The sequence below is a fragment of the Balaenoptera acutorostrata genome, chromosome 18 (assembly GCF_949987535.1).
Source record: "Balaenoptera acutorostrata chromosome 18, mBalAcu1.1, whole genome shotgun sequence".
Lineage (NCBI taxonomy): Eukaryota > Metazoa > Chordata > Mammalia > Artiodactyla > Balaenopteridae > Balaenoptera > Balaenoptera acutorostrata.
Window position 1 is genome coordinate 29,652,719 of NC_080081.1, and position 22,157 is coordinate 29,674,875.

General features: G+C 34.8%; 1 protein-coding gene across 14 annotated transcripts in view; it reads left to right on the forward strand.

The window, feature by feature from the left end:
* The window catches only part of MYCBP2 (MYC binding protein 2), a 272,533-nt gene that overhangs the window by 203,947 nt on the left and 46,429 nt on the right, over positions 1-22,157 (forward strand). For 8 of the 14 annotated variants that reach the window (XM_057532563.1, XM_057532564.1, XM_057532569.1 and 5 more), the window contains 4 exons: positions 2,067-2,189; positions 4,905-5,084; positions 17,086-17,187; positions 20,308-21,951. In XM_057532563.1, coding sequence (XP_057388546.1) covers positions 2,067-2,189; positions 4,905-5,084; positions 17,086-17,187; positions 20,308-21,951 — 2,049 coding nt within the window. The remainder of the gene's footprint in view (positions 1-2,066; positions 2,190-4,904; positions 5,085-17,085; positions 17,188-20,307; positions 21,952-22,157) is intronic. The other 6 variants (XM_057532573.1, XM_057532577.1, XM_057532574.1 and 3 more) reach the window with 4 other exon arrangements.

The window sequence follows — 22,157 nt, forward strand, 5'->3', positions numbered from 1 at the left end:
TTTTACTCTTTCTACCGCTAAATGGAAGTTCAGTTTTCAAACCACTGATTGTAGTACTTCTCCCAGGCAATTTCATTCTATTGAATTCTGTCTCAGGAAAGGAGCATTGAATATATGCTTAGCTTCTTCTGGGGGTTTCCTATTTTGTTATTAGAGTTTCAGCTTTAAACTTTATTTTACCGTTTTTCAACAATGATCTCCTTTAATAAAAGATTTTCCTTTTTGTCCTCTTCTCTTCATTCTCCTGGTGGCGAAATCTTGTTCAGACCATGACATCACTTAGGTGAAGCTTTAACTGATTCTCACAGAGTGAAGAGTTACCTCTCATCCTAAAGAACTGAATTCACCACTAGAACAAAACTGATATTATATTGAAGTTAATTTTTATTTCTTCGTACCCAGATTGTGAGTCCCTTGTGGACAGGCACAGGTTTTTTATCTTTGTATTCCTAGTTCTAAAGCAGTTTTCACACATACTAGTTGCTCACTAAATTTTCTAAATATACAAGTTGAGTCACAAAAGTATTAGTTAGGACATCAAAATAAGTGGATAGGCCCAACATAGACTTTTCTACCAAATCCCAGAATTTATAGGAGAGGGTCAGACAATTAAATGAATATGCTTCTTTATCCAAAAGAGTATAAAGTTATAATAACTATTATCCAAGAGGTAATATAGCCATAGTATATAAATAGATTCAAGAAAGGTGTGGAATTTGTGTGAATGACAGAGTACGTTTAGATATATTAACATGGTACATTAAACATTCTCCTCTTTTTCCCCGCAGCAAGCCTTTGAGATCGGTTATATAATCTTCATTTTACATTTCTAAGCTCATAGAATTTAAAATGACTTGCCTATGGTTATACCACTGGAAACAGGGCGGGTGAGAGACTTGAGCCAGAATCTTCATTCATGTTTCAAATGCTGTGCTCATTACACCACACTGCATCAGTAATCCACTGAACCCAATTTGAGAACCTACTTCCTCCCTTGTCTTTACAGACCAGTGTTTCTTAGTCACAGATGATGTCATCATAAAATAATGTCCTGAGATGGTAGAACTATTCTTCATTATGTTTTGAAAAGCAAAAGTCTTCATTTCATGTAAATCAGACATCTTACAAAATAACTTTCCCATTTACAGTATACTTACTACATATATAATTATTACATATTCATAAATTCTTAAACATTTTCATTATATAGGGATATTCAGATATAAATGAAAATAACCTAAAGCGAGATCAGGTTTATATAAGACATAATTAAATAATCTGAGAATGGTTTAAGTGACTGTCAGGGTCTTTCTAGCTTAGTAATCATTTTAACTAGCAATGAGCATAATGTGTAAGAGTAGACTCTGGGACTGGACTGCCAGGGTACAAATGCTAGCTCTTAACTTTTCAGTTGTATGACCTTGGCCAAATTACCTAATATCTCTGTGCCTTGGTTTTCTCATTTACAAAGTGAAGATACTTTATGAGTTCTATATGAAAGCTAAGTGAAGAAATAACAAAGCTATCAGATGGTAAGGTTAGCTATTATTGTTAAAATGTAAAATACTTTCTATACTAAGGAGTGAGTTTTACCATGGGAAATTGTATTCCCAAATACTTAGAAGGTAGAAGGTTCTTTTTAGATAAAATGCTTCTTAAATTAGGATATCGTTTCTACTAAGATATATACTCAACCCGAAAAGAGGTGGAAGAGAAGTTTAAATTTCTCTGTGATCACTTAATGATTTTTTGCCATATATATATGGCACAATAAAAGCAAAAAAAAAGCAATAATAGCAAATGTTAATAGCACAATAAAAGCAAATTGACTCCATAAGAGCATATCCCATTTCTAAATATTATAGTGATTTTGATTGATGAAAACAAAGATTTTGTCATATACTTTGTTGGTGTCAGTGACCTAATTGGTAGACCTACTATCAAATCTAAATGTGAGGTTATTTTAAAATTTAACCATCATAAAAATCTTTCTTGCAATTTTCTCTCTTTATAAATGGGGAATAGCACATAAGAAACTAATTTTATAGATGTTCCTTTTATTGTAGAACAAGTTCTTCTGGATCAAAATTCTCAAACTCCTCCTCCAAGCCCTTTCTCAGTACAAGCTTTTAATAAAGGGGCAAGTTGCAGTGCCCAAGGATTTGATTATGGACTCGGAAATAATAAAGGTAAGTGTTTTAAGTGAGTCTTTTACTTACCTAACTGTAATATTTTTATTACCTTCTCTTATAACCATTTGTATTACTGTTCACCCATAAAACTTTAAGTTTGTTCCTAGAAAACAATCAAAATGTTTACGACGGTGTTCTTTTTACAGTATTGGTTTTAGCCATTTTAGCTTAAGTTTATAGTTCTTGCTTACCTGTTCTCATTTTGTAGACACTCATTTTGAATTCACATCATAAAGATTCTGTGTCACTATATCCAGTAGAAGAACTTTTCTTTATCATTCAGTTATTATTAAATGTTAATGAGCAAAAAAGAACTTTCCAAAATGATCCATTTAAAATCAAAATATTTTAAGTAATATTTTTAAGTAATATTGCACATCAGCTTTATTAAACGTGTGGTTTTCAATGTCTAATCAAGTTATCTTAGTTAATTTCGAATTACATGAGATGATAACTTTAGGTTTGGTATGTATAATGAAACCAAAAAATTGTAAAAGGAAAAACAAAACCCCTAGGCCATATGGATATAAAATGTATACAACTTGTTTGGGTTGCATTAATAGAAGAGACCAGCATCATGGACAGTCCAAATAATAATTATTTTGGAGTAATTTATGCTCGAATTTCATCCAAAATTCCATTTGTATGTAAATTTGGACACATTCACATGCTTTCTTATAACCTGATCCTAACTCTTAGCTTCAAAATCGACGATACTGTCAGAAGGTAGCATACAGCTGGACAATGGGTAGGAAGGAGAAGATAGGCTACATGCAAATACTTTTACTTTAAAATGTTATTTAAACTAATTCATGAGATTTGATTTCCAGACACAAATACAGTTGTTTTAATACCTGACTTGCAGAGCAAGTGAAATAATGAAATAGTCAACAAGATACAGAATTACATCAGTATAGAGGAAATATTCAATTTAAAATAAAACCACTTTCTGTTTGATACCTTTATTACTTTCCACAAAGTATTTTTATTAAGAAGGAAGCCTTAGCTACAAGATTTCTTTTTGGCTCTTCCTCCTACATTGGGTTGTTCTATCCTACAGGCTTGGGTACTATCTGCTTGCTCATTTCTGGTAGCTCAGATTTCAACTAACTTAAACTAGACCTTCATGCTTAAGTAGGGTAAATGCTTTGTGGTGTTTCCTTCATGTCCCTTTCCTTCTGCCGTTCCCAGTCCTTAAATTAAAATCTCAGTGTTTACTTACCACTATGTACTTGTACAGTAATCTGTTTTAAAGCCATGTTTAATTCAAATTGTATGCTTTCAGTCTCTAAAATGTCTAAATTGTCCTGGTGGCTATCACATTAAATCAGTCTTTAAAACAGAATTTGTTAAAACATCATAAGAATAAAAATCAACTTTCAATAGAGACAAACATTGCTGAGAACATTTGTTATTAATTAGAAATAATGTATTACTTTTTAAAAGTGATTTTGCTAATATTGTTCAAAAATAGCACTTCTTAAATGTACTTCTTAATAGGCTTTTAAAATATTTAGATGGAGTGAAGAAATATTAAGAAACTTTCATCTGATTAAATATATCTAATCTTTATTTATTATCTTACCTTTAATTGTAGTTCCCATTTTCTTTAACTCTTTATGCTATCCAACATCAAGCAATTGTTTTTTGCAAAAATTCTTTTTCCTTAAAACAATTTTATAAAATTCTTCATCACCTCTAAAATCCTTTTCTAATCTGCAGCATTAATTTTTTTAAGTAAAGATATGTAGCTTGTGTACACAGTTCTTTCCATATTAATCTGTTTCTTGTTGGTGTTTCATTTAAAGTTTTATTTATGAAACTTTATTATATCTAGAGAATATGCCTGGAAAGGTACTGTTTTCTGGTTTCTGCATCAGTTAGTCTGGATATGGTTTCCCCCCCCCACCCTTCTTCTTCAGCATCATTTAAACTATTTAATATTTATATTCTCATAAATAAGGAGCTATCATCCATCCAATTATATCATTTCATATTTTTAAAAGTACTTTTCTGTTAATGTCCTTTGTATTTAATTTTGAAGAAAATATCAGAATTCATGTTTGAGATACTATTCAAATAAGGTACCTCATATTCCTTTTTTTTTTATAGGTCTTTTATAAATTTTTACATTGCCTATCCAAGCAAAAGAGTTCATGCTTTTAAAAATATATAATTTCTTTGGCAATAACAAGTTTAAAAAAGAAAATACTAATTTATAACTGTAATATAAATGTATTATTAAGTTAATAACATATACTTTGCCTCCCTTCAGTCCTACATTGAACTGTTCATATTATTTGCATATTTTCTGCATGAAGTGTACTGCGTATGAGGCAGGGTGATAATAGTCAATGTCAAGTACTGCACAGAAGACATCATTGACTTAGATCTTCCTTTATACTTGTATGGTATTGAATCAACTTATCGTACTTACTTCATAGACTCTGTATTCTCTCATGCTGCTGCTAGATGTTGTATATGAATTTAAATGGATTTGTTTTTGTAGGTGAGCCGTTATATAAGATTTGTTGGGGTGCTTCCATTATTAAAACAACATACAACATTCGATCCCTAATTTGAGAATAGCAGTCACCAACTTCCACAACAGTTCTGAATTGGCATTGTTTTATTGAGTTTTTAACTTTATCTGAATGTCATAAAGCACCATTTACTTTGCCATTTTGGATGTTAATTAATAACAAGTTGTAGTTTTGACTGTTTTGCCCACTGCAGGTGACCAACTGAGTGCCATATTGAATTCCATTCAGTCACGGCCCAATCTCCCAGCTCCTTCCATCTTTGATCAAGCTGCAAAACCTCCCTCTTCCCTAGTCCACAGCCCATTTGTGTTCGGACAGCCCCTTTCCTTCCAGCAGCCTCAGCTTCAGAGTAAGTCTTGTCAGCCTTAACCTGCCTCATCAAACCATTTCTGAAGCTTTGTTCTGAGTTGTTTATCAGTTACTAATTATTTATCAACTCACCTAACTGGTTTTATTTAATGAGGATGTTATCCCTGCCCACATTTTTGAAGCACTTAAGCTGTTCTGACCTAAGACATTCTGCAGCTAAGACATTTGTTTTTAATCACATTTTTTTATTAAGTGTAGTTATTAAAATATGACTTTTATGTTTTCTATTCTAATTCCAGAATAAGCAAATCATACTATAAAATATATTAAGAAAACATTGATTTAAAAAAAATTTTTATAATATGCACGACTATGGTAAGCATCAGTTATAAGGATAACTTTCCTTGTTTTACACTGAATTTTTGTTACTTAGAGATGCCCCAAGAGAATGAACCTATTTCACTATACCAGTGGGTGGAGGAGAGGCTGTACTGGGCAGGTTTGTTTGTTTCTTTTAAGTGAATTTGGTGTCTGTGAAATGTATAGCAACTTAGGTTTCCAAATGTTCTCACATTGTTGTTTCTTCTCTTGCTTTTTGTTGTTGTTGTTGTTGTTCTTGTTCTTAATAAGTTAAACCAATCAGTTGATTCCAGTTCTGCCTTCTAGGATTGTTCTAGCCCTTTATCCATGATAGTAGTTCATACTGATCTGGAAAACAGACCCAAAACAAATTACATTTACCTGAGTCTTCTTTTTTCTTAATAAGTTCCTGAGGCTTCCCCATAAACTTCTCAAGCCTCCTAGTATGACAACAATATGCTCTTCTTGGCCTTCAGTTCACATATTGGCTATACAGTATATAAACACACTCACTGAATTGAGAGAGTTTTTGGAAGTCTCAGCTTGTACACCCATTTGTTTGAATTCAAATGCATGACCTCTTTGCTTTACTTTAATAAAATACATCCACACTTAGACCTAAGTTATTTTTCTACAAAAATACTTTTATAGCTATTATTAGGATTACTTAAGAGAATGCCAGCTGGTTTAGTTTTTATTAGGAACCAGGGTGGTGTATAGTTAGCAAATTATATTATTATCTATCTTAGGAAAAGAATATACAAGAGTATAAACTTTTTTAGGTTTGTACTATACATTAGGCAAGTTCAATTAATGAAATTAGTTTGTAAATGTAAGTAGTATCAATTTCTAGCTAATCATCTCTATTCATGTGTAATATTCACTTTAATGTCTCTTAAAAGAAGAATTTCAAGGAAACATAATAGTGTCATGTGTGTGAAATAGTTTTTTCTTCCTTGATAAGCATTATAGAAGAATGAAAGAGGAGTGAAGACTTAGTTTACCCATTTAATGGAGTGACAGACACTTTACATTTAGATGTACCCAGGTTGCAGGAAGTTTTAAAGGTAAGGACAAGGAAATAAAATGGAAAAAACCCATCATAACCAGGCAGAAAATTCATATTAAATATAAAATTGTAAAAGAGAAATTACCCTGATAATGTCATAGTGGCAGCAGACAAGAGAACTAAGGAATAAGACCTGTTTTGTTCTACCTAAAGGGTTATTGCAAGTCTTCTCAAAAACTTCTCTAAAAAAAATTATAATTACTGTTTTTATTTTACCAAATTACTTAATAAAATATTGTAAAACAAAATGTAAAGACCATAAGGAAATCAGATTTGCCTCTTTTAAAGGATAATAGGTTTCTAACTGACATTGTGTCCATATAATTTTGTTCATATTGTGTCTAAGTGTTATCAGTACCACCACTTCCTTTACCACCATCTTGGAGCAAATTTGAAATCATGGCCTAGAAATGTCTCAAAATTACCAGTTTTCTGAATCATTACTTGCGTGTACTCCAATGATACAGACTTCTTATTCTCAGCAGAATATCACTGAAGTTTGACTACCCAATTCCAGAAACCAGAAGGCTTAATCTTTAGCACAACTAAAAACAAGTATGGAATCTAAAAATAGTTTAATGTTTTATAGATATATTAGAATTGTAGTAATTACATCATAGGAAAATTAAATATGGCAGAGTTAAAACTACCTGAGTAAGATAATTCTTTCCTGAATTTCACTGCCGTCCATCACACTAGCATTTCATCTTGCTTTAGAAGATGGCTTATTTATACTGAACTTCCCTTTACTAATTAGTAAAATGAGAATCGATTTTGTCTTACACTTTTGTGATTCTAAAATATTGAATAAAATATTATGTATAGAAGACTGTATTTACTAGTTCTTGCTTATTCTGATAAGTCACCACTATGTACTTACTACTGTCCTTGAGCACTTTAATACATCCTCATTTGAGATAATGTCTCCATTTTACAGTTAAGGAAACGGAGGCTTAAAGAGGATAAACGATATGCCCTAGAAACATACATAGGAAATGGTAGAGTCAGAACATGAGCCCAGTTCTCCTGACTACAAAGGAGGCCATGTTTTTAAATATCTAGCTTTGCCTACTAATAAATAATGTAAAAATCTGTTCTTTAACATACAGTTTTAAAATTTCTGTTTCCATTTGGTTCTAGCATCCAGAGTATTAGCTTTGTTTGGATTGGTTATTTTCCCCTTCATAGTTTAAGAATGTAGCGTGGTTTAAAAGGAAAAGGTTTCCTAAATACTGTAACTCAAGTTCCCAGCTAAGTAGATGACATACATAAAGTAGGGACATACATAAACTGCTCCACATGTCAACTTTATGAGCATTACTAATCAGTATTTCTTTAGTTTTTTTTTTCCCCTGAAACATAGGGGTTTTTTAAAATTCATCTTTGGAGTTGAAAATAATCTGGCACATTAAATTCATTTGGTAATTTTTTTAAGTTGCAAAATTATTTTATACATGCATACATACAAATTACTTCCACTGTTATTCTAGTAAAATAGAATAATTATAGAAATAAAAGTCACACATTTTCCTTGTCTTACCATGTTTATATGTGTGCAAAGGCATGAGAGAGAAGAGAGATGTGTATATAAACTTTTCCTTTACTGTACCATAATTTACTTTTTTTTTTTTTTTTTTTTAAGATGAGGAGAAATGGATATCCTCACATGCCACTCGTGTGACTGCCAACTGGTGCAGCCAATTTAAAATTTTTATTTTATTTTATTTATTTATTTTATTTATGGCTGTGTTGGGTCTTCGTTTCTGTGCGAGGGCTTTCTCTAGTTGTGGCAAGTGGGGGCCACTCTTCATCGCGGTGCGCGGGCCTCTCACTGTCGCAGCCTCTCCTGTCGCGGAGCACAGGCTCCAGACACGCAGGCTCAGTAGTTGTGGCTCACGGGCCCACCTGCTCTGCGTCATGTGGGATCTTCCCAGACCAGGGCTCGAACCCGTGTCGCCTGCATTGGCAGGCAGATTCTCAACCACTGCGCCACCAGGGAAGCCCATAATTTACTTTTTTATTTCAAAAGTATTTATGTAGGTTTTAGAATTGGTAAGCAATTTGGCAGTAAGTTTCTAGTGGACTGAGGTGGGGAATGATACAGGTGCCCGCTTTCTTTTAAGAATACTACATTCTATATTTTCATTATCTTTCCTCATTTCTTTTGAAAGCATCATTTTATTTTAAGTCCCGTATCCTCTGACAATATCTCACACATCATAAGCATTCAGGGAGTATTTATTGACTGTAAATGCCTAAGATGATCATTTCTTCAGTGTAAACTATGAGTTTAAGATCATGCGTTTCTTGTTATCTTATGATTAATATTCCTGTATTTACTCAGAGTACATCTTCAAAATAGAGGAAGAATACTTCAGTAGTAATTAAATTTAACTATAATGTGATGATGGGATATCTAATAATTCTGTTTATACTGATGGAATTTTACGAAAGATCCTCCAGCTGAAAAACTGTATTTCACATGACTGTGTTTAATATAAACATTTTCTAGCTACTGTCCAAGGAGCTAAATAATTTGCTTTTATTTTTTTTTGTAGAAAAAAATGGTAAATAGAACATTAAGACAGTTTACGATTCTCCCAGAGATTTTAAATATGTAACATATAATATATATATCAAAGTATGTCGTACTTTCAAGCCCAGATATGAGAGCTCCAGGTTACTTTGCAACGAGTTTTTCTGTTATACCCATAATCACATTCTCAAATGAGACAAAACTTTTGCTAAATGTGACAAAAGAGTCCACCTGAGTATCTGCATGCATATTGGTTTGTGTTCAAGAATACTAACATATACTAAAGCACTGTGTTTACTTACTTAGCTTATAAAGATGTAGTGATGGAAAGACGTTAAGCTCAAATTTCCTCTCCAGCCACTTACTTAGTTAAGTTACTTGATGCATCTGAGCCCTTTTTACCTCATCCATAAAATGAGGTGCCTAATAAACATTATCTGTTGATATTGATATTGCCTTTTGATGCAAACGTTTAACATCTCTCATGCTCCAAGGAAAAGTGGAGGCAATCACAGTCTCAGAGAGAGCAGTCTATTCTCTGTGGAGTGAGTTGCAGGAAAGGCACAAATGAGGTTTCCTAGCTACTCCTCAGTACATTTTCACAGCTTAACTTCATTATTTGCTTTGAGATTAATTCATATGGTAACACTACATTCAGATGTTAGTATGAATATCAGTATAAAAGCCAGGTTTTTTTCTAAGACTTAGACTTCATTTTTATCCTGGATTATAATCCCAGCCCAGAATCTGTCTACTTATTTGCTTGCCTGGTGTGAGCTGTGGCGTGGATGGAGCCCTTGACTTGGGAAGGAGACCTGTGTTTTAATCTCTGTTCTTCTCCCTCCAGTTAGTTTTGTGACACTAAGCTGATTTCTCAGACCCTTTTCCTCTTTATAATTTTTGTTAAGGAAAATTAAAGGATGATATCAACAAAGATTTCGTAAAATCAAATAGTCAAGTGCAGTAAAATTTTTCATACTTGAACCGATAGCATCTGTCACAATGGCCAATATATTTATTTCAGTTTGGGCTCTAACATCTCTAGCATCCCTACAAATCCTTGTCATTTCAGTCACGGGCCAGAATTTATCTTCACTCAGTGTCTCCATCTTCTCTGTGGTAGGAAAGCTTTGAACCATGTTCCTTTCCCTCTTCATCAGCCCTCACTTCATCCTAGGAATTTAGACCACAGAGAACGCTGCTGTTGTTTATAAGACAGTGTGCCCGAGTGCATCTGTTTGCTTTCTCCTGACCAGATCTGACCTTTTGTCTCTCCCTTTGCTCCCATCTCCTTATTGGCTACTAAATTTATTCCACCCTTTATTACCATTCTTCTTCAGATGGGTCATTTATTCTTCCATCATCTATTTACCTGTGTTTGTTAAATGTCTAGTCTATGCTAGGCTATAGGGAGCAATAACGTAAAGAGAATATTATCACTGATATTGAAGGGCTTTTGGAATACTGAGGAAGGCAGCCATGTTGAAAAAAATGATGGCATTATTTTAAGTCTGGAGGAGCAATATTCACAGGATGCATTGGAAACATAGGAGGAAAAGCTGCTGACTCAGCTAGGAAAGGTTAGAGAAGGCATTAGACAAAGACGTGGCCCCTAATCAGAGTGCTGAAGGACTCATAGGAATTTATCAGGCAGCAGTGGGGGTGGGGAAGGAGGTTACAGGTGTATTTCCTCTCTAAGAATAGCCTGAGCTAAGTTTTCGGGATCCATTGACTCAAAAATATTTATTGACCACCATCTACATCTCAGGCACTCTTCTAAGTACTGGTCATGCAAAGAGTCCAGTTTGAGAGGCTTTCACAGTAATCCAGGTGAGATATGATGGTGGCTTTACCAGAGTAGTAGCCGAAGAGATGGTATTAAATCATGGAATACTGGATATATTTTGAAGGGGAATCAACAGGATTTGCCTAAAGATTGAATAAGCAATGAGAATACCAAAATAGTGGAGGGCAAATCTAAGATTTTTGCCTAGGCATTGGGAAGAATGTAATTTCCATTTAATATGGGGACTGTAGGAGAACTAGGTCTGGGGGGCAATAACAAAGGCTTAATTTTGGACATTATATTGGTAAGCTACTGTTGCATAACAAACCACCCCAAAACTTAATGACTTAAAACAAGCACTCTTTAGCTCACAATTCTGTGTGTTAGCAGAGTAGGCTGGGTTCAGCAGGGCAGTTGTTGTGATCTTGCCTGGGATCCTTCATGCATCTGTAGGTCAGCCAGGTATTTTTTCCTTGGGGATTGGCTGGCATGAAAAGGGTGACTAGGCCAAATATCTCTTGTCATTCAGTGGGCTAACCTGGGTTTGTTTGCATGGACATTGCGGGATTCTGCAAACACAAAAGCATGTACAGTCTTTTGAGGCTTAGGCTTGAAACTGACACAGCATCGCATATGCCATACTCTGTTGGTCAAAGCAAGACACTTATGTTCAAGGACGGAGACATGGACTTCACTTCTTGCTTGGAGTTGCTGCAAAGGGGCATGGTACAGGGATAGGAATAATTGTCACCGTGTTTGCAAATGATCAGATACGTTAAGTTTGAGGTTCCTTTTAAGTCCAGTGGAGATATCAAGTTGAGATCAATGTAAGACCCTGGAGTTCAAGGGAACTGTCTGGAAAGGACACATAAGTTGGGAGTTCACTGGCTTATAGCAGAATAATTTGAGAGTTGCCCTAAGGGTGGATTAAAGCAGCAGGAAATTAGGTATAGGGAGAAAAGAAAAGATGCCTAAAGACTGAGCCCTGGGGTACTTCAGGGAAGAGACTGACAAGTGGCCATAGAAATAGGAGGAAAACCAAATCAGTGTGGTGTTTCTGGAAGCCAAGTGAAGAAAGTATTTCAAGGAAATAGTGACAGGCTGTATCAGATGTTGCTGATGGGTCAGGTAAAGTGAGGATTGAGAATGGACCTTTGGATTTAGCAACGTGGAGGTCACTGATGATCTTGATGAGAGCAACTCTAGTCGGATGAGATGCCAAAGCTCGATTAGAGTGGGTTCAAGAGAAAGGGGGGAAGAGAAATTGGAGACAGTTATTATAGATAAATTTGTCAAGTTTTACTGTAAAGGGAAGGAAAACACATAAAGTGAAACCAGGGCAGAGGATGTGAGATCTGGAGAGATTTTTGTTTGGTTTGGTTTTTAATGGGGAAAAGGTAACATCAGGGTTGTTTTTTAATGAGAATGATCCAATAGAGAGAAAAATTGCCTATGCAGGAGAGAGGGGAGGATTGCTGGAACAGTATTCATCCGTGGGAGAGGGGATGGGATGTAGCGCAAAGGGGAAAGGTTGGCCAAGTAGGAGCAGAAATAGGTGATCCATCATAACAGGAGAGGAAAGAATGTGTAGCGTTAGCAGCTTGAGAATGTTGTCCATTTGTTTTATGTTTTGTTTGTTTTCTCAGTAGAATAGGAAGCCATCATCAGCTCAGAGTTAGCATGGGGAAAGTGTTGGTGGTTTGAGGTAAGAGAAGATGTGGTAATCGCTAACACATGGCAGTTATTTACCACATAACAGGCACCATTTTAACCACTTCAAATGAATCAACTCATTTGATTATGTTAGGAAACATGATTCACTTGAGAAACTTCACGCGTTTGTAGCTTAGAGTGTTAGTGTCCTAGTGGCGGTTTCTTACACTAGAGAGGGCAGGGCCACATCATGAAGGGTCTTGTAAGCCACTCTTAGTAGTTTAGACTTTATCCTGTGAGTAAAGTGAGTAAAATGGAGGGAGCAGATGAAGGCATATATAGTTCTGCAGAATTTTAAACAAAAAGAATGATATGATCAGTCTTATATTTGTGAAAGATAACTAAAAATATTATGAAAAAGGTTCTGGAGAAAGGGAGAGCGTTAGAGGCAGGGACTCCAGAGAAGAGCTGAGTAGGGCTTATACTAAGGTAAATTACAATGGACGTATAGAAGAAGGAACAAGTTTAGAAACACGTAGGCAGTAAAATTGTACAGGACTTGCTAATCACAGTTGAAGGAGCCAGTCTAGAATGGTGTCCAGTTTTCTGTCTTTGTTTTGAAAGATTATATGCTTACCTAATGCCAATACACAGAATAAAAAGCAGATTTTAAGAAAAAATGAGTTCAGTTGGGTAACTTAGCCTCCAGTAAGCTGTAATATAATTCGAATGTGGGAAACATACTTAGCATTTACGTAACTGAAGATGGCGTTGTTGACTGACAATTTGAAAATACATCATTACAGATTTTCATCCATCTTCCTTTCTGCATTTGTATCATATGGATGAATGTTATATTCTAGTGAAAAGCTTATTTCTATTTTAGCCTTAAGTTGGAAATTTTTAAGCTTAAGCTGTCATTCTTTTATAATTCATTTAGTATACTAACATTTGTATAAGTAAATTTTAGTTCCTATTCTGTGTCTTAAGCCCTTTTTCTTCTAATACATTTAGTAGGATTCCACATTCTGTTAGTGTTTATACATATCTACATTTATGTCTGTATATATTTTTTAAGATACAGAAAGAAACCTAATTCTATAGATCCTTCACAAACAATGATAATAACATTTTGTCAAGTTTACAGTAGAATGACAGGAACAGTGTTTCTGACTTTCTTCACTCAATTTAAACCCTGGTAATTGTACATTTGCATTCTTCTCTGAATAGTACTACAGATATTTTGACAAATAGACTCTTAACACAGGCAGTAAATGGTTAAGCTTAACTTATAATTCAGATATTCTGGAAATTACTTATTTTGAAACTATTTATTTTTAAACATATAAAAAACTAGTTTATTGGTTATTGAGGAGACAATATATAAACTATACCTTCAACCTGGCCAAAAGATGTGAGCAACCAAACAACATGCAGATAAGAAATAAGTACAACTAAGTATAAGTATTATCCCCACGTCTGTCTATTGATGTTTTGGAGGATTTAGAATAAGGTGACAGTGATGATAATTACGTACTCTAGCCAGCAGCTGCCTGGACTGACAGCTTTAAATGCAAATTCACTGGGTATAATCCGAAGAAAAGGAAAACACTTACTCGAAAAGATACACGCACTCCAGTGTTCATAGCAGCATTGTTTATAATTGCCAAGGTATGGAAGCAACCTAAGTGCCATCAACAGATGAATGGATGAAGAAGATCATTACTTCATTGTTGACTCAAACCTGAAAGAGTATACGCCCCTTTCTAAATCTCAGAACTGCAGTTTTGTGTACTGCCACCAGATGGTGACAGGTGCCTTGATTCTTCCAGTGTATTGTCCCAATAACAAGGTCAAGGTCCTGATACAGCAAAACCACAATTTGTCTTTGTCCAACTGAAATGAGAATGCTTTCCTTATTAAAAAGAAAAGTTGTACTGTTTTATTATTATAATTAGCCTAGGGAGTAATTTTTTAAAATACAATTTACAATGAGCTCAGAGTTTCTATGACCAGAGAATGAATGAAGTACCCCAGGGGACTTGATACTCAGGATTTATAACAAAGAAAACAAAGAATAAATGACATGTAAAGAACCGTAGTGTTAATAAGGGGATACTTTATACCAAACAAACAACGTTGACTTCAATTGTGTACTGGAGAAAAAATCCAGCTTTTTATATTGTTTTAAACATTTTTCTCCTTAGTTAACTGTATTATGACAAAAAAAAAAATCAAAATTCTACAGACATTAATTTAATAATTGATTGTTTTATCTATAAAGCAAGGTAAAAAGCATGATTAATCTTCATCAGATGTCTAAAAGTTGATCAGTTTTTTCTTCTGTGCATAGATAGCAAAGTATCTCTTAAGGATTACTTACCTTTTTAAATTGAAAGATATAAATCTTTTAAAAAGTTAACTATGTCAAAGTATTTTAAACATGAGCTTATGAAAATTAAATGTCTAGAACAAGTGTTGTGTGAAATCACAGCTTACTGTGTTTAGGCATTTAACAGTAATCTTTTGTAGACTTTCAAAAGTTGTTTCTTTCATCTTATTCACTCTGAATCATACCTAGGAATCCAGTCTTTTTAGGTTTTGTAGCGTATTGGAAAGACTTCAAGGATGATTTGGCTTCAAAACTTTTTCCAGGAGTTTGTCCTTAAACCTCTAACATCTTATCTAATAAGTGTCCATGTAGTTTTGTACATTTATGTTACGGGTGCTTTTAATTAAGATAGTATTCTGATTTCCTGCTCCTGTGTCCGCCTGCTAAACCCAGTCTTCACAGATTTTAGTGACCAAGCTACGAGACTGTATCCTTACATTGGCAGTTTGAATCGTCCTTGAATTCCAATCAAAAGCTGGCACTCTCCTAACTGACATTTTCAGTGAGAGTTGCAGAGTAAGTATTATAGGAGATTGAAATAGCATAAGACCTCATTTTGCAGTTCCTGGTGCCTTTGAGTTTTACACACTTTAAAAAGAAGAATGCTCAAAAATATTAAAATTTTAGCATTTCTTTAACTTAGAGGAACATGACTTGTTGGCATGTGTCTGCATCCCTCCACCCACTCCTACCATTCTCTCTTGAACCAACTACAGGGGGTGTTTGCAGTTGTCCTTATCCACGGAAATTGCTCTATTCAGTTTTTGACTTTTGTTTTGCTAAGTTCAACTGTCAGTTCTAAGATTTCATTTTACTTGCTCTGTTGGCAGTGTTTGACGGGATTGATCTTTCCCTTTTCCTTGAAACGCCTTCTTCCTTTGCCTGCTGGATATCATCTCCTACCTCAGCTGTTCATGTCCAGTCTCTTTTCTACATCCTCCTCTATTCTGTATTCCTAGGACTGTCCCAGGGGTTTGGTCTCTTCTAGGCCTTGCTACCTAAGTTGTCTTATCCAGGCATGGAGTATTACCCAACATCTGCGTGCTTATGACTCTCAGGTTTATCACCGCTCCATCTAGGGTGTATTTGTTCATTGTCTCTCTCCTTTTACTGGAAGATAAGCTCCATAAGAGTAGGGACTTCATTTCTGTTCATCATTTTATGCTCAATTCCTAGGACAATGTCTGACACATAATACATGCTCAGTACCTTATATGGCAGGATTCTTGGTTTTATGAATAGTTCATCTTTAATCTTGGCCATAATAATGAATCAGTCAACTATTACTTTTTCTGTTTTGAGAAAAGTGTGTGTTGTATTCATTTTTTTAATCTCAATAATATTAAGAAAGTTATCTCCTTATTACCTGAATTTATTTCAGCTCACTTGATTACATTTATTTTCATTGCCATGAGTTAAAATTTTAAATAGTGGATTTATTTTCAGATTTAGATAGAGATTTTTTTTTTTAGCATACTGCTTTTGAAAGACCACTTTAAAGGTTCTGTTAATTTTTTGAAAAAAGGTAATTTTTTTAAATTTTAAGTACTTCATTTTCTGCATGGTGAATCATTAATGTGTCTAACATTTTCAGTGACTTGTAAGTCTTTTTTGCTTTGTTTGTGTTGTGAGACTTTTTATAAACAGAATTTGGTATCTCAGTAATATGATTGACAGAACAAACACTAAATATTAGGATTAACACTAACATTTTTTACTGAGGATGGACTCAGAAAAGTAGTTGACCATAAATGTCAACTGGGGTCCATTCTGAGATACATACTGGAAAAATTATAGTCATGTGTCCATACAGAAAACCAGGTGACAATAGGTTAAACTGTAAGTAACATCTCTTTATCTCCCACTATTTACAAAAAAAAACTACTTATAAACTTTCATTTATAAGTAAGTGAGCACCAAATTAAAGAAAACTGAGTTAAAGAAATATTAGTCTGAAAAGAAATGCTCAAATTTGATTTATCAGTGCTATGAATGTTATTTAACTTTTAGCCTAACACATTTGGCGCTGTCGTTATTAGTCTAAATTAATTAATTTGACCTTTGTATTCGGTTTTTAATTGTAGAGAAATAATAAACTTGCTGGAAAATTTAGCAGAATATAAACTTTTTAATAAGTTAGTAGTCGCGCATACCATTTGAAATGCTTTGTTTCTGCTTGTGTTCTCTGCTAAATTTTTTTTCCATTGAATCTGTGCTGCTTCTTTGCCAATGTTTTCCACTGTAGAATCTCCATCTCGCAACCTTGCTTCTCGTGAGCGCATTTACAAAAATTATGGTGTAGCTGGGCCTGCCTCTGCTCTCTCATCTCTGTCTCACAAACTGAAGGGTGGGTATGCGTGCCTTCACGGATGGGCCATTCTTGATAAACCTAGGAGGTTTCAAGAAAGAAGTTTTAGTTCACCTCAGTCATTTTCATCTCATTCCATTTAAGGTTAAAGTTTATAATTTTATTTAAAATTTGGTATTTTGGTGTAATTTGTGATATATCTGTTCAATATTGTATTGATTATCCTAATCGATATGCCTGTTTACTATCTGTCGGTTAAATAGAACTCTGGCTTAATTTCAAACCTATATGAGATCTTAAATAAAATAAGTATGTAGAAATAGATGCCTTTGGGGAATTGTAACACCATTATTACCAGAACAAGGTGGTATATGTGTAAGCCGTAAAGCACATTGTGATCTATAAGAATATAGTATCTCATGTGACAGGTTAGTCTTAGACTCATTTTTTCTGTTAGGTAATGTAAAAATCATTTTCCTGTTTTAGTTTTTTTTATGAGAAACAGTTTGATAATTAAATTCTTTAGTTTACCTTAGTTTTCAGGGCTGTCCTGTCTGGCATGAGTCTTCCTTATAGTGTTTTCTTAGCTGCTTTGTTTTAATACTTTAAACTTAGAAATGTTTAAACTATTGACAATTGATAAAATGCCAGACGATTTTAAAATATGCTCTGGTCTTATAAAATACTGTAGATACCTAATCACATATTTTTGTCTTAGTGTAATAATGTTTAATTAAACTTTTAAAATCTTGTATTCCTAGAAACGAGTAAAACGGTTTTACATTTCTCCTTTGTACAGTTGACAGTGATACTATATAATATTGTAGTATAATTATAGAACCTGATCTCTGTAGTATATAGTCTTGTGTAACCTGATATATAGTATATACTATGGCATATCATATTACAGTAGAGTATTATATTATGATTATATTATTATTATAGGGTGGTATTATATAACCTTTTATTTATAATTTTGGCATAAAAATATGCAGGTTATTAATCAATACCTAATATTTAATATTTTCACTAATCTGTTTGAATGTACTAAATTTTTATCCTGTCCTGTATTATTTTTTCTTTAGAATCTTTTGAGATTAAAAAAGTGTCCATTATTGCTTAAACTTACATATGATAAACATTAAACAAAATTAAGTGATGAATGTGAAAGTATTTATGATCTAAAGCTTTTTTAACAAATTGTGTTGATATTTATTGATACTAAAGCAGCCACATGACCGTTTTTAGTAATACTTACTGCATGCCTCAAAACTTTTGAAACCCAAATGAAGAAGACAAACATCAGTTAGTTAGTATGTGGGTTTACCACACTTAACTAACTTGACGTATTTGTTTTTTAAAAATATATGAAATATATTTTGGAAAAGTAAATTTTTTCAGCAGGATGTAGTTATAATCTGACATCTTGGGAAGAAATAATGGTGCATTATTTATGTGCCTAAACTCCAACAGGTATTCAGCTGTCACCACTTACAGATCTTAAAAAAATATTCACCATTACTTGAAGCATAGAAATAAGGTATACAGCTGCCCATACTCTCTGACCCTCTCTATATAACAAACATTTTTGCTAGCATATGACAAGTGGTGTTCCTGATATTTGGAAGATTCAATTGTTTAGCCCGTCACAGTGGAGATTTCCTTTATGAGGAATTGTGCATCATTAATTACAAAGCAAACCTCTTTCAATTCACGAATTAATCTTGTAGAGAGAGGGGTGCCAAATATTAAAGATTTACTGCTTATTTGTCTAGATTCAACATTATGTCCATTTCCGCTCATGAAATAAATGTGATGATGAAGGCATTTCCAGCTGTCAGAGTAATAAAAAAAAACTAGTGCTCCAGACATCAGTCACTCCAAATTAGTGGCAGGGACTAAGCTGATGCTTGATTCTACCAAATACAGTATATTGGTTTATAAAATCTGACCCTCACACAACAATGGCTCCTGTCGCCTCTGCCCTGTGGCCGTGGGAGCCATAAAAGTAAAAAGTGAGTTTTTAGAGAATCTGAAGATTTGTGACTAGCAGAAGGGAAAGAAACTAAGAAAATAGGAATTTGTTTGCTCATTTAACAAAAGCACTTACTATGCTGACCCATTCTTGACATGACCTCAGTGGAGAGTAGTAATGAGCAAAAATACCAGCCCTTGCAGGCCTTCCATGAGGAGGCAGATGCCATGGCAAAGCTCTCTTGACATTTAGATAACTAGGCTGTGACTCTACACACACACATTGCAAGCAAGCCCCAACACACGTTTCTACTTTATCCAAACTTGTTCATATCCCTTTAAAAAGGAAAAAGAAAGAACTACAGTGTAACCTGAGTCATCTCAATTTACAAGTATCCCTTTTTCAAAAAATATAAATGCTTCTAGCAAGGTTTATGGATTTTCAGTTTTTCATGTCACTTGAATCATTTCAATCAGGTTGCTTTCCTCCTAACAGTGAACTAGTATCACTTGCACTGAGGGTAGAAGTTTTGATTTTAGGGAGGAAAGATAATCTTGAAGGTTGTACCACGGACTGACAGCAAAGACGACCTGGCTCTAATGCCTCAAAAGAAAAGCATGAAGTAGTAGGAAGGAGAGACACTGAATGAGGGCCAGGATGCCAAAAACAAGTGGCGCTCATGTAGAAACATCTAGTGCTTTGCCTAGGAAAGAGCGAGATTATTTTTCTTTTTATCCTTTTTTTTTCTGTTATTCTCCTGACTCCTTGTTGAAAGGCCCCAGAATTCAGACTTGTAATTCTAATTCTGAGGATCCCACCATTTTTCTTCTTCAAGCTCTGAGTTCTAACCAGCTAAGCTTATGAACTAAATAAGCTTTTAGAATATAACCTCTTTACAAATAACAGACTGCCTGCATTACATGTAATTAAATAATAGCTTTAGGGCATTCATACATTAATTATAAATTATTCTAATCCAAATATTAGAATATTAGAATTATAAAATGATGTAATAGAAATTTGACGAGAATTCCCCCTTTTTTCTTTATTCTTGAAGTATTTTTGTCTGTGACAAGCAATACAAATTTTTTTTAGCTATGTTTTTTTATTTCATTGTTTAGTGGCTAAATCATCAGTAAGTTATAATTATATTAACAAGTTTCACTATGAAATGGACCATACAGGTGACCGAGGAACTATCTCAACATCTTCTAGACCAGTCTGTACATCAGGAAAATCAGAACTGCCCTCCAAACACAGCAGAACACTTAAACCCGATGGACGTATGAGCCGGACTACTGCTGACCAGAAGAAGCAGAGGGGTACAGAAGGGCTATCAGCTAGTGAATCTCTCATGTTGAAATCCGATGCTGCAAAGCTGAGGTCAGATTCTCACAGTAGGTCATTATCCCCCAACCATAACACCTTGCAGACACTGAAATCTGATGGGAAGATGTCTTCTAGCTTCAGAGCTGAATCCCCAGGACCAGGTTCTCGGTCGTCATCTCCTAAGCCAAAGACTCTCCCAGCCAGTAGGTCTAGCCCATCCGGTGCTAGCTCTGCACGCTCTTCCTCACCGCACGATAAAAGTCTACCTCAGAAGAGCACTGCTCCTGTTAAGACGAAACTTGATCCTCCTCGGGAACGTTCCAAATCTGACTCTTACACCCTCGATCCAGATACCCTCCGCAAGAAGAAAATGCCCCTCACAGAACCATTAAGGGGACGATCAACATCACCGAAACCAAAACCAGTACCAAAGGATTCTAAAGACTCCCCTGGATCCGAAAATAGAGCTCCTTCTCCCCACGTGGTACAAGAAAACCTCCACAGTGAGGTGGTTGAAGTCTGCACTTCAAGTACTTTAAAAACAAATAGCCTAACAGACAGCACCTGTGACGAAAGCAGTGAATTTAAGGGTATGGATGAAGGTCCAAATAAAGTTCATTTCAGCATAGGAAAAGCACCACTGAAAGATGAACAGGAAACGAGAGCATCCCCCAAGACAAGTCGGAAATGTGCTAATAGGCACACCAGGCCCAAGAAGGAAAAATCTAGCTTTCTCTTCAAAGGAGATGGATCCAAACCTTTAGAGCCAGCCAAGCAAGCCATGTCCCCTTCCGTGGCTGAGTGTGCCAGAGCCGTCTTTGCCTCTTTCCTGTGGCACGAAGGCATAGTACACGATGCGATGGCTTGTTCTTCTTTCTTAAAATTTAATCCTGAACTTTCCAAAGAACATGCTCCTATAAGAAGTAGTTTAAGCAGCCAGCAGCCTACAGAAGAAAAGGAAACCAAATTAAAAAATAGACACTCATTGGAAATATCATCTGCACTGAATATGTTTAATATTGCACCTCATGGACCAGATATATCTAAAATGGGTAGTATCAACAAAAATAAAGTATTGTCTATGCTTAAGGAACCTCCTCTGCATGAAAAATGTGAAGACGGGAAAACTGAGGCCACTTTTGAAATGTCCATGCATCACCCAATGAAGTCTAAGTCTCCTCTTCCCCTGACTCTGCAACATTTAGTGGCTTTTTGGGAAGACATCTCTTTGGCTACTATCAAAGCAGCTTCCCAGAATATGATTTTTCCAAGTCCTGGTTCTTGTGCAGTCCTTAAAAAGAAGGAGTGTGAGAAAGAGAATAAAAAGGCCAAAAAAGAAAAAAAGAAAAAAGAAAAGACAGAAGTTCGGCCCAGAGGTAATTTGTTTGGTGAAATGGCCCAGCTGGCGGTAGGAGGACCAGAGAAAGATACCATCTGTGAGCTCTGTGGAGAGTCACATCCATACCCAGTGACCTACCACATGAGACAGGCTCACCCAGGTAAGTGATGTTATTGAATATATGTAAGTACTTTGTGTAAAAAAAACAAATTAGGTCACTTTGACTTAAGCTGTTCCATGAATTATGTTAAAGTACAGGGAAACTTTTGCCCAAATTTATAGTGTCTTACAATGTAATTTTTAAAGTACTTTATCAGTACAGTATAGGGTTTATGAAAAATAGGTAAAGAAATCTAATAGTATGGT